At 42.0% G+C, this 16,982-nt stretch overlaps 1 protein-coding gene across 1 annotated transcript in view; it reads left to right on the top strand.

The window, feature by feature from the left end:
- Positions 1-16,982, top strand: part of NUDCD1 (NudC domain containing 1) — a 120,215-nt gene that overhangs the window by 2,851 nt on the left and 100,382 nt on the right. Inside the window, exon 2 of the mRNA XM_024194772.3 lies at positions 11,347-11,501. Within this exon, the coding sequence (XP_024050540.1) occupies positions 11,347-11,501 (155 nt within the window). The remainder of the gene's footprint in view (positions 1-11,346; positions 11,502-16,982) is intronic.

Raw genomic sequence — 16,982 nt, 5'->3', positions numbered from 1 at the left:
CCAGTGTAATCAGAGCCTGCAGTGCTGCACGCTCGCTCGCAGCGCTGCAAGCTATTCCCCTCAGAGAGGTGGAGTACTTACAGCGCTGCGAGAGCTCTCACAGCGCTGGCGGCGCGACTACACTCGCAGCGCTGGGAAGTCCTGAGTGTAGCCAAGGCCCTAGTTCTGTGTCTCCCCCACCTTAGGCTTCTCATCTCAGTCCCATTCTCTTCCCCTAGCTAGTCCCAGTCTCCTCCACTCCTTGGGCTTCTCATCCTACTCCCAATCCCTGCCCATGGCTCTTATCTGATCTCGGTCTTCCCTCCTTCCACTTTACTGGTTCACAGTCTCCCAACTCCTCATTCCCACCCCCAGCTTCCAGTTCCAGTCTCCACACCTGGCTTCATGTCAGTGATCCAGTGCTGGTTTCCTTCTCCCCCTCCCTGCCACACCCCAGTCCTATCCACAACTCAGGTTCCTCCCTTGTTCCCTCTGCATTCGAATCAGGCAGCTCCCTTCTCCACTTTGATTGAGCTCAGCAAGGGGGCATTAAGAATACAGAAGAGACAGGCTCCCTGCTCTCCATTCAGGTGCCCAGCCCCAGACTGGAGCATGTTCAGTGTGGATGGGATCTTTAGTGAATTGAATTGCTAAAATATAGGAAATCTTTCCTGAGCATGTGTAAACTGATTTTTACAAAGGCTTTTAACTTAACCAAATATAGGTGGATTTTCACAGGGACTGCAAAAAGCACTTCCATAATGCAAAAATCCCACCCAATGCCAAATTTTAAATCCCTGCTCCAAAGCATGCTTCAAAGCATGGGGGCACTAGACCTGTTCAGAAAAGGTCTCCAGAATGTTTTAATGTGTACAATAATGTATTTTTCCTAGTCTCCCTCTCAGACATGGCTGGATCATTTTGGCTGAAATTTAAAAAAAAAAAAAAAAAAAAAAAGTCAGCCTGAGGCAGACTCTCAGCATGAAAATTTCAGCCTAAACAGAAGTGTCCACAAGCTGACTTAAATATGATGCTCCTGTGTCCAATATGGGTGCAAAAGAAAACCATTTCATTTTGACTGTATAATTTGCACATTAAAAAAATACTCTCTAATCTTTTTTTAAGTATAAATAAATGGAGGTAAACATGAGACACTTTTTTTCCTCCAGAAATGTCTGAACATGGATGAAAGTGTCACCTAATGAAAAACACGCATTTGACATTTTCTTGACAATCAAACTGGTGTCATCTTTGAAAAATTACTCCTGAGGGCATTCTGTTCCAAAACACTAAAAATTGTGTGCACAATATTTTAAAATTTTGCAAATTTTATTTGTCAAATAAATGCGGAGGCTCCAGCATGGCACTGGGGAGCACAGGCCACTGGCTGCACAGAGGTGGGAGATAACTCTGCAGCTCCCCCCCAAGGACACGGACTCAGTAGTGAGGCTGCACTCAACCCTGACATGGCGCAAGGACTGGGCCTGCCCCAGAAATACCCCAGGGCCCTGTCCCTCTGTGCCAGGTGCACTAGGTGTGGGCAGGCAGGCTCAGCCCGGCAGAATCCAAGTGTGGAGGGGCTTAGTGTGGGGGGATCCAGGTGTGAGCTGAGAAGGTTCTGTGTGGGGCAATCTGGGTGCAGGCAGCTCAGTGGGGGGTACAGGGGGAATCTGGATACACAGGGGCTTGTTGGGGGGGTTCTGGGTGCAATAGTAATGGGACTCTGCAGGGGGGTCCAGGTAAAGGTGATTGGGGCTCAGCAGGGGGTGGGAGGGTCTAGGTGTGGGGGGGATAGAGCTCAGCAGGGGGGTCTGGGTGTGTGGGGGTTTTGTGGGGGCCCCAGATGCTGGGGGAGTGGGGCTCAGTGGGGTGGGGATCTGGGTGCAGGTGGCTTGTCTGGGTGGTCCAGGTGCAGGGGGGTGAGGCTTGGCAGGAGGCTCCGGATGCACGTAGTTAGGTGGATGGGGGAGCAGCTCCCTATACAGCTATCCCACCCACTGCAGCTGAGGAGCGATGGGTGCAAGAAGCGGGGTGGTGGTGGGGGGAGTTTGCAGAACTTCCTGCAGCCTGGGGAGAAATCTGGGGGTGGGTCTGACCCGGCCCCGGATGCCACGCAGGAGAAGAGGAAGTCCTGTCCTCTCCAGCCCAGCCGGGACTAGCAGCTGAGCCTGGCACAGGGTAGGAGCAACCAGCCAGGTTTTCCCCAGTTCTGCCCCACAGTGATTTACCTCTCTGTCAGCTGCTCTGGGCATCCAGAACGTACTTCTGGGGAGAGTTGCATGACTGCTCTTGTGGCTTCCCTTTGCTTCCCTGTCAGAAAGTCATTTTCCTGCACCAAAGCAAAGAAATCTGCAGGGGACATGAATGCTGTGCATCCGTAGGGGCACAGAATTCCCCCAAGAGTAAAAAATATTTAAGGAAGTTTGTATGTTGGAGAGCCTAAGGTAATGACTGCTCTCAAACATAAAGAAATCTTCCCATCTGCTGTTACAGCCCCAGCCTAGAAAATAAAAGGATGAGACAACTCTTTAAAATAAATCAGTGAAGTTGGGAAATAATTTAACTGGGTTATTAAATAATATGGTTATTAAATGTATGTTTATAACTTTTAAAAAAATTCTTTGATTGTGAATGTTTTTATATATTGTAACTATGTATGCACATATTATAAACATTCTTTAACTTTGGTGAAAAATTAAGTATTTCATTTGTAAAGGATTTAGAAATTAAGTTTTTTCATGACATGTTCTTTACTCTGCAAATTACTCTTTCCTTCATTCTGAATTTCAACTTTAAAAACATTTTTTTTGAAGATGCATCTACCGAGTGTCATTGTGTGGTAGGCGACAACAAAAGTGCACAATAACACAGTCCAGTTGAATGAAATAGGTGTTCCTGTTACAGGGTTCAGAGGCACTGACCGGTCCCCAGAGAACAAGTAACTCCAGTTCAAGTTCTTTCCCTTTCATTATTGCTCTGAGGAAGAGGTATAAGAGAGAGTCTGATAGGGAAACCGAGAACGAATGTCATTGAATAGGCAGGGCTCTACACCTAGACTCCTAGAACTGGATTGAACCTCAGGCAGAGGTGTATTTTTCTGTCTTTGTGTCACTTAATTTCTTGTCACAAAAGATATTCCAGAAGAAAATACTGACAAGTTTTTTTTTCTACTTCATAATTCCATTGGTTTACATATATTTAATGTAAATTGTTCTTGCAATAGACATAAATCATTTGTGAATGAACCCTTAACATATTTTCTCTCTTGTAAATTAATATCTGCTGTATTTTGTCTTGCTTAGTCTGTTTTGTGATTGCAGTGCACAATAGATCTCATTTGTTTAATATCTTTTTTAGTAACTGAATCCAGTAAAAATACTTCACCAATCATTGTATTTTTCAGATGACTTTTTTTTTTTTTTTTTATTTAATTGTTTTTTTTTTCACGTTTTTATTAAGGTATACATACTTCTTCTTTTTTTTTTTTTTTTTGTTTTTTTTTTTTTTTTTTTTTCAGCTAACTGTTTTATATGTCACGTATGAATAAAGGAATACAGAAGCCTGCTTTCCTTAATGGCATGTTCATTGCAGTGATTTAATCCTTACATTCTTTCCATCCTGCCACAATCCGGTGGTACAGATATTAATTTAACATTTGTGCTTAATTTCTTCAAGCAGGTTTTAAAACAAAAATAATTATCTAGGAAAATACCTATGGTCAATAAATAGGAACTTTGTAGCCTACTTGGATCTTGGGAGGGTGGTCCTAGGCCCGCCTGAAACTTTAAGGCCTCAAACTCCCTCAACTGAAGGAGGGGCCACAGAATCAGGACACAACTGCTGTATTCGGACAACAAATGAGAGCTACGCAGATTGACACCTGCAGAGAATTAATATGACCTTTTTCCAGTGCAGTATTTTGATAAGTATACGTGAAGTACCAGGTTTCATCCGCAGGGTGGCATTGCAAAGCAAAGAATGACAGTATATAGGAGCATAGTAAGCACTTGTCCAAAATGAAGGCAAATTTAATAAACAGTTTTAAAAATGTTTACTAGTAGTTTTCTCAACCTAGAATGTATTGAAGACAATAAAATCTAGAAAAGCTTGTGAGACAGTTACTTTGCTGCTGCTGGCTCATTGGACGAGGCTTATGATGGCAGACCTTTATCAAATTTCATTTTTTAAAAATCACTTGTGGGACAATGCCCTATCAATACAGAAAAATAGTAGTATCAATTTAAAAAAAAAAAGCCCAAAACAAATACCAAAACTTTTAAAAGTGGGTAAGGAGGCCTGGTTCCTTCTGAAAGTTCTTGACACTCTTCTTAAAAGGCAAACAAAAACACACTACAGTACTTAGTGCTGATGAAGATGCTGGTTTGAGTGTCCTGGAGGAGCTTTCCCACATTTAAGCCCCTTTGCTTTCAGTTTAAACCGATTTTGTTTTACTGAAAAAATCCCAGGTTTTACAAAAAAAATACTCGTTTTTGTTGTTTTTTCTGGTTGGATTTGAACCAGTGTATCAAAGGCTGTGTTTCCTGAAGCATTCCTGTTCTTCAGAATTATTTTTTTGTAGAAACAAGATTTCTTTTCTGACTGATCTGGATTAAATTCGCGGTCATTTTCTTTTAGCCTAACCTCTGTTCCTGATTTATCTCCTTTAATCTCTTGGCTCCCTTTTTATTTTTTGCCTTGAGTTCTTTTGCTTTCCTCTTCATCTCTTAGGACTGCCAAGAAAACTTGAGCCTTTAGGACTGTAGAAAGAAAGGGCTAAACTTCCTCTTCGTTTAGGCCCTTCTAACATAAACACTACCTAAGCATTTGGTAAAATGACAGCAGATGGCACTTGTGCACAGGCTTCTTTTATTTGTAGAACCTGCTTCATTTTATTTACTTAGGGCTGAAGACTTTCTTAAGCAAAACTTTTTGGTATAACCTGAAGGACACTTATTACTACTCCTGGGGGAATTCTGTGCCAAAATTTAAAAATTCTGCAAAATTTTGCATATTTGTCAAAATAACACAATATAATCATGCCAGTTTCAATTATTTTTCATAATTTATTTCAAAATACCTGTCAGCAAGAAGGTCTGTAACAATACAGACAACAAAAATGATACAGCAAAGGTTTTTTGACAAATAGATTCTTTATTAGGCATATTAATACAGAACTATGAGTAATAATTCATTTAAACTACAATACAGAAATGTATTTCCTGCACCCCTCTGAAGCAGTGCAAAGGCTTGGGAGAGTCAGGGTTAATGGAGAAGCTGAGGGAGAGGGAAGTAATTGCTGGGAAGGAGCCTGGGAGTGACTCAGGAGTGTTGCTGGGTGTGGGTGGGGAGAAGTATGGAACAGGGTTTTCTTTTGCGGGTGTGTTGGGGGGGGTGTTGTGGGGAGTTGACCTCCCTGATGCAGACCTTGGCAGGACCCTTAGCCTCTCCTATTCAGTCAGGCACATCTGCCTTGTCCCCATGTGTACCTACACTCCCATTCAGCCCCTGCCCCAGTCTGTCCCCCCACTAGCCCTTCTGAACCCCTGTCTGTGAGTCCCAGCAGCCTCATGTGCCATGCTCTGTCCATATCCCATGCCTCCTCACCTGGCCCTGCAATCAGGGTGCCGTGAGGAACCCAGACTCTCCTCCTCCCTATCGGCTGCTGGTCAGCAAGCGGGCTGCCCTCAGTTCTGGTGCCACAGCAGCCCCTGGCAGGTGAAAGGCATAACTGCAGTGCCTCTTTGGCAGAATGTATTTTCTATGCAGGAAAAAAAATCTTCAGGGGACATGAATTCTGCATGTCCGCAGTGGTGCAGTATTCCCCCAGGAGTAGTTTGCCATAATCTTATTTCAGTTATTTAATATAACCATTAATTTGGACATTTAAAAGAAAGTACAACGAGACCTTAAGTCCCACACTTGGGACCTGTTTAATAACATCTCAATTTCATACAATACCTGGATCCCATTAATAGAGGATTTATATAAAGTAGTTTCAGATGTTCAGTGCTTTCTGAAATTATTTCAGGAGGGAAATAAAACAAATTAGTCCATTCACTGAAGCAGATATCCAAACCATCCAGTATCTTGAGTAATTGGTCATTCCAGATCAATATATTATCTTTTTGTATGCTCTAAGAGCTCTGTCCCCCATTCTCATGAGGCTCACCCTTGTTGATATAGCATAGCTTCATAGAAGTTGTAGTTGCATAAAGGGAGAATGGGGGAGAGGGAGGGAGAAGAGGTAGTTCCATGGAATGCTTTGAATGTTGAGATTAAAATCTTGAATTTAATGATGTTCTTGAGGGAACCAGTGCAGAAAGCAGGATGTTCATAGCGCATACTGTTGATGAACAGGCAGATTGCTGAATTTAGAGCCAAGTGGACCTTTATCAGAATTGGTGGCTTCATTCCTAGGCATGATGCATTGCAGTAATCAAATTGTGAATGTGTGACCTGCTGTGGCCAAATCAAAATCTTGTAGTATGAAGCACAGACTTCTGACCAGTTGTGTCTTAGAGTTTTTAGCAGCTGTGACTATTTGTCTAATTTGACTATTAGTATGTAAAAGTAGCAAGGAGTCCAAAAAGACCCATGATGACTGAATGGCAAATTACTATGATGATGGAGGGTAATATAGATATGGGGAATTCTTTGCAATTCTTCTTTTTCCTCCATCATGCAACCTCCATCTTGCAGCAGTTTAGTTTTAGTCAACTATTGATAGGATTGGCAGAATTAATTTTTTCGTATAGTTTTGGTGAATATCTGTTTAAGCATTTTTCTATTTTTATTTATTTTAATTTTTCAGTTGTGCAATATTATGGGTTTTAAGCATTGGTTTCAATTTTTCTGTTTAAATTTTCACAGATGTGGGATGTTGTGGGGGAGGTCAGACAATTTACTGACAGTAAATGCAGAGTTTCAAAAAGTTAAAGCACAAATTGTCAACATCATGTGAAAATATACAAAGTAAATATCCTTCAGTCTGTTGTCAAGACTCATTTTTCTTCCATTTGCATAGCTCTAAATTTTAATTATCAATGGAAATATTTTTTTTGTTGGTTTGTGTGTGGTAAACTTGACATTTACTGATATTTACAGATAAAAATCTAATCCTTCTAAGCCTCATCTGAGTGCTGATGGCTCTTTAGAATCAAGATAGTAGGAATTAATGCTGTTAGCATTTGATGCTTGCAAAATGTAGAGCTGGGTGTTGTCTATGTACTGCTGGCATTTCTGCGTATGCTCTTTCAAAATCTTCCCCTTCAGCTTCATGTAGGTGTTGAATAGAGTAGAAGGAGAGGATTGAGCCTTGTAGGACTCCACAAGTGAAGGTTCTAGATGTGGAAGAATAGCAGTCCTCAACCCTGTGGATTCATTCTGAAAGGAAGGAATGGAGCCATCTGACTGTTCTGTTCATCCCTGCTTTGTCTCTGAGACACAACAGGAGTATTGATGGCCAACATGATCAAATGCCATAGAGAGATCCAGCCGTATAAGTAATAGCTTGATATTTGTATCACAGTAGTGCCCAAAGGGTCCAATAAGGATCAGGCCCTCACTGTGTTTAAAAAATATGGTCCCCCTCCCCCAAGGAGCAGTCCTACGCAGAGACTCCCTTTTCAAGATAGACTAACAGAAGCAAAATGTGAATGGTATTTATCTTGTTATTCATATTCATATTCCCCTATCTAGATGCTAACATGTTGCATAATTGCTAATCCAATGTGCCTTTCTTCCATCCTGCCCATCCCACAAAAATAAAATTGGGGCTCTGTGTATGAGTGAAGCAGCCAACCACATGATGCTTGTAGGGTTACCTAGGGATGTGGTGGAATATCCTTCCTTAGAGGTTTTTAAGGTCAGGCTTGACAAAGCCCTGGCTGGGATGAATTAGTTGGGGATTGGTCCTGCTTTGAGAAGGAGTTGGACTAGATGACCTCCTGAGGTCCCTTCCAACCCTGATATTCTATGATTCTATTACAAAGGATGGTCTTTTCCTCATATTTAATATGAAACTTCATACTTGCAATGGGTCCTCAGCAGGATAAGTGCATTTGATAAGTTTGATTAAACTTGATTTAGAATAAGTTTTAAGTGCTGAGAAACTGTGCACAAGCAGCACGTGAATTACCACACTTTTTAAGCAATGCACTGAAGTGAATTAATAATTACGTCTCTATGGGTTACTGCAGCTTTCCTAGTAGTCCTTTGTGTTCTGGCAGTAAGTCTGAAGAGAAAAGCTTTACGTTCTATCTTGCTTTATTGTTCAATTATACTTACAAAAATGGTATTGGTATTTACTCTATGGAAAATAAATGTAATTTGTGGGGGAGAAAGCTTGTTTATGCTAATTTGATAGCCTGCTATGTTATATAAGTTGATTAGGACATTTTTATTGTAAATTGTGATTTATAATCCATTCCCCGGTAAACTTACACAATAGGACTGAAATATTGTTTAATTTCATATATTTCTTTCGTAGCTGATTGAATGTGCAATAAAAGGGACACAGAAATGGTTTACTACTAACCAGTTAGTCCATTAATACGAATTAAAATGAATCACTGTTAAGATCTACCTCCCCATTCAATTCACACCTACTCTTCAAACTTCCCTTGCCACTTCCATTAGTGCCCATTCTAAAGTTCTTTTTAAACAGTATTTCCCAAGAATGTAAAACTTGACCATTTAAATAGCTGGATCTTTTCTGGCATGGTTATTTTGTTTCATTTTAATACCTAAACTGTTCTTTATAAATTGATTTATGTTTCTGGAATTTAAAGTGTTGTGGAAACACTAATATTTTATCAAGAGAATACACTTTTTTTCAAGGATGAAATTTCTTTTGTATTATTATTCAGTACTTTACCAACCGAAAGCTCTATAAACCGGCATTTCTGATCTTCAACTGGACTATAAACCAGACTTTTAATGCTGTGGGGCCGGTAGGCTCCCTACCTGGCTCCGTGTGGCTCCCTGGAAGCGGCAACATGTCCCTGCTGCTCCTAGGCAGAGGCAGGGCTAGGCGGCTTTGTGTAATTTGCGTGCTGCCCCACCCTGAGCACTGGCTCCACAGCTCCCATTGTTGTGTTTGAAAAGCTTGTTACCAAGTGAGACAATACCTATTGCTTTCTAGGTGAAAATCCTTTAAATGCTTCAGTGTGTGAATCCTACTAAGCCAAAAAAGATTAGTTTTGTTAATATATCAGTACATGGAGCAGATGTTATCAACTTGGTTCCACTGAAAGAATTGTCTTGGACTATCTTTCCAATTAGTTTTTAATTAATTACAATATATTCACCCTGTTCTCTGGTCTTCTCATTTTGGGGATTATATAGGGCTGGAAGGATCCTTGAGAGGTCATGCAGTCCCTCCCCCTGCGCTCAGGTAGGACCAAGTATACCAAGACCATCTCTGGCAGGTGTTTGTCTAACACAGTGGTCTCCAAACTTTTTTGATTGTGCACCCCATCAGTAAAAAATTTTTGAGCAACTGACAAAGTAAAAAACAAAAACAAAAACGCTCCTCTTGCTGTGCACCCCCAAGGATCCTCTTGTGCACGCACCCCACTTTGGAGACCACTGGTCTAACCTATTCTTGAAAACCTCCAATGACTTGGATTCCACAACCTCCCTTGGAAGCTTATTCCAGTGCTTAACTACCATTATAGTTAGAAAGTTTTTCCTAAACTACATCTCCCTTGCTGCAGGTTCTCTTGTCCCATCTTCAGTGCACATAGAGAACTATTGATCACTGTCCTCTTTGGAGATATACCTATTTCATAGAACTGGAAGGGACCCCGAAAGGTCATTGAGTCCAGCCCCCTGCCTTCACTAGCAGGACCAAGTACTGATTTTGCCCCAGATCCCTAAGTGGCCCCCTCAAGGATTGAACTTACAACCTGGGGTTTAGTAGGCCAATGCTCAAACCACTGAGCTATCCCTCCCCCTTTATAACCAACCTTAACATATTTAAAGACTATCAGTCTTTTTTCCTCACTAAACATATCCAATTTTTTAAAACTCACTAGGTCATGATAACATCTCTTTGATAAAGCTTCATTTCACAAACACTTCTAAAGTGCCATTTTGGCAATAGCTGTCTTTAGGTGCTAACTATTGTAAAATATTTAGTTAAAATGAACTAAAAATAAGAAAGAGGCTTACTGATTCAATCATCCCTGGTATGTTTTTTTCCCCTCTTCATTTTTGATACTTTAAGAAAATCCTCTTAAAGCTTGTGGAATGGGACAGTAACTTCTTATTCACTGCAGAGAAGCTGAAATCCATTGTACAATTCTGCAAAGCCACGTGATTTGGGCTGCAGTGGGGTTGCTGTTAAGTTGCAAGTATCAACAACTATGAAAAGGCATGCTTACACAGTCATTTTATAAAGGTTTTATGTAAGAATATGACTGGATTTTTCCACTAACTTTTAGGTATAGACTGTTCCGTAGTCTGAAACCCGATGTCATGTGGTGATGTGTGCTTGTTTGTTGCTACTTTATCAATGATTTTTGTAGGAGTGGGCAGATTAAAACACCTCATTCAGAGAAGTGAACGTGCTGAACTACCCAGAGGGAAAAAAATGCTGAGAGGTCTTAAGGATTGAGTTGTTGTGGCTTTTTTTGGGGGGGGGGATTGGATGGATGACTGTATTTTTCAAGGTGAGTGGTACATTTGCTTCCCTGAAGGAGGTGTTGGTAACTTCCATTAGCCGTGAATAGTTTGATATTTATTAGCCAAGAAGGACGTTCTAAGACTCCTTCAGCTTCAGTGAGTGTGTTGAGGCCATATACCATCAAATAGTGGCATGGTGGCTAATGTGGTCAACTCTGGTTCAGAGTTTTCTGCCTTTTAGTGGCTGGTGATTTGACCCCGTGGCTGGATTATGAAGTCCAAGTTGCCAGGCGGAATAACCCTGCTGGCTGTGGTTTTGCAACTGTGATGGAGGTAGAGTAGAAATTTTTTTTTTCTTTCCTTACTATGGTGGTGTACTTCTGTCAGAAACCTTTATGCTCTTGATGAATGGATTTGGAGTGAGTTTTTCACAATTGATGTTCTCACCTGGTGCCTATGTGCTTCATCTGCTGAAGTTTCATGGTGATTTCCTCAGCATGTGTGGGGGAGGGACAGTGTAGAGTGAAGGCATCAATGGTAGTGGTGATCACATAAACATAATTCCTCCCATCCTCAGTCTCCTTAAACCAGTCTGCATGTAAAAAACTTTAAAATCCTTAAGCTTTCAGCACAAATTTGGAAGGCAAGCCACCCAACTACAAGCTCAAAAGGCTAATAGTGCAATATGATTAACTGCATTTTCTAGTTGTTAAAATTAGTCTTTCTGGCTTTATTTTTCAGCTGTAGCAGAAGTGAAACTTCGAGATGATCAGTATACCCTGGACCACATGCGTGCCTTTGGCATGTATAATTACCTACATCTTGATTCTTGGTACCAGGATAATGTCTACTATGTTGATCAACTTGGAAGGGTTATGAATTTATCAGTGACTCTGGTAAGAATGACATTTATTTTAAATCAATGAAAGAGGTGTGGTGGGACAAGAGGAAAAGAAAATGAATAGTATGCAAGCACAAAAGAACTGAAGAAGGGAAAATCCAAGGAGGAGTGTAGAAAGTGGGGGGGGGGGGGAGAGAATCTATAAGGGAAGGTGAGAGGGAGTTCTATGGCCTTTGTTATACCAGAGGTCAGACTAGATAACCACCCGTGGTCCCTTCTGATATTGGTATCTATGACTTGGAGAAAGAGAGAAGGGTGCAAGGTAGGGTGTGGGGTTTGAAACAAAAACCAAGGCAGTGATGGGTTTCAGTACTGTTTTCTCCCAGCTCTTCCTTTTCTGAAAAGTGTCCTACTTTATTTTCATTCTGAAAGGGGAAGAGGAGGGTGCCTAGTGACTGGATAAAGGGAAGAAAAGAGTGGGCACCCTTTTCTAGTTGGCAAAATGGTCCTCCTTAATTCTCCTTGACACGTTCTTTTTTTAATTTGAAAATCTCTTCACTGTATAAGCTTAAGAAGAGAGGTTGTGAGAGGTGGGAGTTAGTGACAAGGGCAAAAACTTAATTTGGGCCAAGTAGATGGGTGAAGGACCTTTGGGTTCACTCAGTGGAATCTGAGTAAATTAGACCAGTGGTTTTCAAACTTTTTTTTCTGGGGACCCAGTTGAAGAAAATTGTTGATGTCCGTGACCCATGGAGCTGGGAATGAGGGGTTCAGGGTGTGGGAGGGAGTCAGGGCTCTGGGCTGGGGATGCAGACTCTGGGGTGGGGCCAGGAATGAGGGGTTTGGGATGCAGGAACGGGTTCCAGGTTTTGTGGGGGGGGGGGGCCGGAGGGCGGGGGAGGGGGTTTGGGGGGGGGGGGGGGGGGAGGGCGGGGGCGGGGAATTGGGGCATGGGGTTGGGGCATGGACTTACCTCCGGCAGCTTCCCAGTTAGCAATGCAGCCAGAGTGCAGAGGCAGCCTTCCCGCCTGCCCTGGCACCCCGGACCGTGCTGCACACCAGAAGCGGCCAGCAGCAGGTCAGGCTCCTATGCAGAGGTGCCCAAGCGTCTTCACGCGACTCTCGCTCGCAGGCACTGCCCCCCCACCCAGTTCCCATTGGCCAGTTCCTGGCCAGTGGGAGTGCAGAGCCAGTGCTCGGGGTGGGGGCAGCACGCGGAGCCCTGTGGCCCCCCCTGCCTAGAAGCTGGACCCACTGCTGGCCACTTCCGGGATGCAGTGCAGTAACAGGTAGGGACTAGCCTGCCTTAGCTGGGTAGCTCCACTGATGGGACTTGTAATGTCCCGGTTGGCGGCACTGACCAGAGCGACCCAGTGTCTGACATGCCGGGACCCAGTACTGGGTCACGACCTGAACTTTGAAAAATGCTGAATTAGGCTAAACCAGAAAAGATAGTGGTTCTGTGGTTTTATATCTGCATTCTCCAGTAGTAGAATCTATGCTATATTTTGAGGCTGTTTTATTTGGATTCAACAATTTCCATTATACAGTAATTCTGTATTCTGCAAGGGAAAATACTACCTGGACACAATGTTTCTTATACATGTCTGGTATTGTACTTAACAATAATTGTAATAAGCAGACATTGGGATTTATGGGGAATAGGAGAACATGTTACTGGTGATACTAAAATGGCATTTACAAAGTTAATATTTTTAGCTTTGGACATGCCCATCCCATGTGAAGTAAGTCTATATCTCTGACAACTGAGGCTTATATTTAATCGGACAACCTTTACAGGTAGTGTGTAAGAACATGGCTGAAAATTTGTGATTTGGTGTTAAATTGATGTTTTGATTGACTCAACACTTTTCACTTGTCAATATGGATTTAAACATTTTCTTTTGGTTAGATAAACACTTTGTTCATAATTGGATCTAGTTGTGAATTTAAACAACAGTGCCTCATGCATATTCTTGATTAACATTTTAGGGTCGGAGGCAAAATAAAATGCTGATAGATCATTCACATGATAAGATTTTCTCTGGTAGTGAAAGATTTAGGGCTGCTAATTCTGTTTTCAAAACAGTGGTAAATTTATATAACATGTCAGTGGAATTGTGGAACATTGTTACAGCTTGAGGATTATAGAGACTATAAGCCTATAAAATACCAATTTGTCGTTTACTATTACTTTCCTGTTCCTTTCTCATATCCATGTTTTGGTGGTGGCCTCCTTATTGAAATATGGGGTTTTTCCTAGGCTATGTTTGGGTTAGAAATGAAGGCTGTTAAAGATTTTAGGAGGTGGGAAGGGATATCTGTAATCACTTAATTATAATTCTTGTAGATGTTTAAGATCAGTGATGATTACATATACTTTCCAATTTACCTTGATGGAAAGCAAGTTGGCTGCAATGATGAGGTTGAAGAGTGGCATTGTTAGAGACAAAAATGGAGGGGAATCCTTAGGTGACTCAAAAAAGGGGATGAGGAAGGAGATGGTCTGTCTTACCAAAAGGTTACCCAGCTACCCTATTTCGCCTATCTTCCTTCAAATGGCCTAGACAACTTGCATATTGCTTTGTCACCTTAACTTTTAGATACACAATCTTCTGCATAGTTGCTTTCAGGACCATGCAGTCTTTTCATACTGTTATCTCTGAACTCTACAGAACTTGGTTTAACCCGGCTGTCATGTATTTAAGCCATAATTACACTTAATGGCAGTAATGAGATATCTGACCCTTTAAGATTGAGAATGCGAGTCTCCATGGCTATGCTAATCCATTTCAGTGATTGGACTGCAAAACAAATCTGTGGGCTGAAGGAAACAACCACTGAGAAATTAAGTGGGTCCACAGTGGCAGTTCATGGTTAAGAGGGTTGCTCATTCCGTTTAGGACTTGGAACTGGAGCATTTTAGTATGTGGATGGATTGAGGCTCCCCTCTTTCTTGAGCTAAAAGTGTTTACCCAAAGCTGCTGGGCATAGTAGGGCTTTCTGGGAAGAGTGACACTTTATAAGCTACTTTCCCCTCATAAGGTGAGGCTGTCGAAAGAGTTGACAGTCTCTCCTAGAGATACAGAAACTTTACTTGTGGGTTTTGGACTTTGCCAAATCTCAGGGGACAGTCAGTATTCCCAGCAGAAATGTCTGGGAGAAAGAAACCTGTCCAACGGAAGCATTTGTGAAGAGTGGGTTTGCAACAGGGCCAATTATTTGTAATTTTACTGTATTATAGGGCTGAGAAAGGAAGGGTTTTATGGATCCCATCACACTGAAATCTAACTTTTTCGTTTGTTAAAAATAGTGAAATACTCTATCGAACTATAATTTTTTTTTTTGAGCATTTAATTAAGAACATAATTGCCCACTTCATAAGAGACAGTAGTTGGCATCTGTCATATGCAGTTAATTGAAATCATATGGATATTCTTTCATAGTACAATTCACTCTACAGAAATCCCTTGGCAACGAATAGGGAAATATCACAACGACTAATTAATATCCTCCCATAAGTGATTTTTTTTTGTTTTTGTTTTTTTGTTCTATTAAAGTCTGTGATTACTTGTCACATCCTCATATTCTAAGCAGAGAAATCACTTGTTTCATGACTGTTTTGTTTGAGGTGGAAAGAGAACTTTTTAAAGGTATGAAAATTAATTTGTATACAGAAACTTCAATAAGATCACTCACTATGAGCATGCTTCACCACTCATATCTATCAAATGTATATCTATACAAGCAGGACCGGCTCCAGGCACTAGCTTACAAAGCAGGTGCTTGGGGTGGCCACTTCGGAGAGGGGAGGCACGTCCAGCTGTTCGGCGGCAATTCGGCGGACAATCTCTCACTCCTGCTCCGAGCGAAGGACCTTCCACCGAATTGCCGCCGCAGATCGTGATCGTGGCTTTTTTGTTGTTGGTTTTTTGTTTGTTTGGCTGCTTGGGGCGGCCAAAACCCTGGAGCCGGCCCTGTATACAAGATATAGTTTCCAGCCAGTGATACTCATTTATATCATGTAGTTAAATAGTATCACCATTGACTTAAGTGGCAATATCTATCAAAATAAAAAGTGAAATGAAGAACAAATATAGATTCATTTTCCAAGGGGCTAGATCTTATGTCCTTCCTTCATTACTTATCAGATTTTTTAAAAAGCAGGTAAATACCTTCTCTTCTGCTAGGGTCTACGAGATATCTACTTCTGTAGCAACTTTCCTCTGAGGATCAAAGTGCTTTACATACATCTGCAAATGTGATGTAAATAACTATTATAACTAGCTTACCGAAGATGCCATCCACAAATGCAGAGATGAGTACAAGGAAGTCTTTGCCACTTTTTCAGATAACAAACATAAAATGAAAAAGATGAGAGATGATCATGCGCAATTGTTCTAAACTGCAGTATGGTGTTCAGAACACTATTTAAATCTAGTTGAGAAAGAAGTAACATTATCTTAGCCAAAAGCAGTGTGGAAATGTAAAAATTCTTCCACTATCACATTCAGCTTCATGGTGGTTAAATGAAAGGAGGACTGATGCCTCAGTTTCTCAGTTACATTTAGTGGAACTCTTGAGAGTATTGTGCTTCTACATTTGCATCCAAGTATCATATGTTGAAATTTGCATTGAGGTTGAGAAGAACTTCATGTAAAATGCATATTTTATTTTGATCAACTTAACTGTGTGGGGCATTGTAGGGTGCTGTGAGCCCTGTGCGGGACTTGCAACTGGAGGCCCTCCAAGCTGCCAGGGACCAATAGCTTGAGCTGTGAGCCATGCTCAGGGCTCATAGCTGGAGACTCCCCCGCTGCCAGGGGCTGACAGCCAACAGGCAAAGTAAGTAATACAGTGTCTACAAAGATACTACATCGACCCAAGAACTACGCCTCTTGCGGAGGTGGAGTTATTAGATTGGCGTAGCGGGTGACTTAAATCGGTGGGAGCAACGTTGTAGTGTATGGAGTTAGGTCGACGTAACCTGTAGTGTAGACCAGGTCTTATTCAGAAGTAAATTGATTTTAGTTCTTTAGGGTACCTCCACCGAGGCTCCCATTGGCCGCAGTTCCCTGTTCCGAGCCAATGGGAGCCGTGAGGGCGGTGCCTGCAGGCAAGGGCAGTGCACGGAGCTCTCTGCCCCCCATCTTTCTCCAGGGGCTGCAGAGATGTGGTGCTGGCTGCTTCCAGGAGCGGTATGGGGGCAGGGAGCCTGCCTTAGCCCCACGGCGCCACAGGGGTGGCAATCCCGCGGGCCAGATCCAAAGCCCTGAAGTTTGCCCATCCCTGACCTAGATGGAGCTACTGTAAAGTTGGTGCATAACTGGATGGAAAAAACGTTCCTAGAGAGTAGTTATCAGTCGTTCACAGTCAAGATGGAAGGGAATATCAAGTGAGATCCTGCAGAGATCAGTTCTGGGTCAGATTCTGTTCAATATCATATCTTCACCAATGATTTAGATAATGGCATAGAGAGTACACTTACTAAGTTTGCAGATGATACCAAGCTGGGAGGGGTTGCAAGTGCTTTGGA

This window comes from Terrapene carolina, unplaced genomic scaffold (assembly GCF_002925995.2).
Source record: "Terrapene carolina triunguis isolate 2854851 unplaced genomic scaffold, T_m_triunguis-2.0 Scaffold58, whole genome shotgun sequence".
In the NCBI taxonomy this organism is placed as follows: Eukaryota; Metazoa; Chordata; order Testudines; family Emydidae; genus Terrapene; species Terrapene triunguis.
This window is presented reverse-complemented; position numbering and strand designations above follow the sequence as displayed.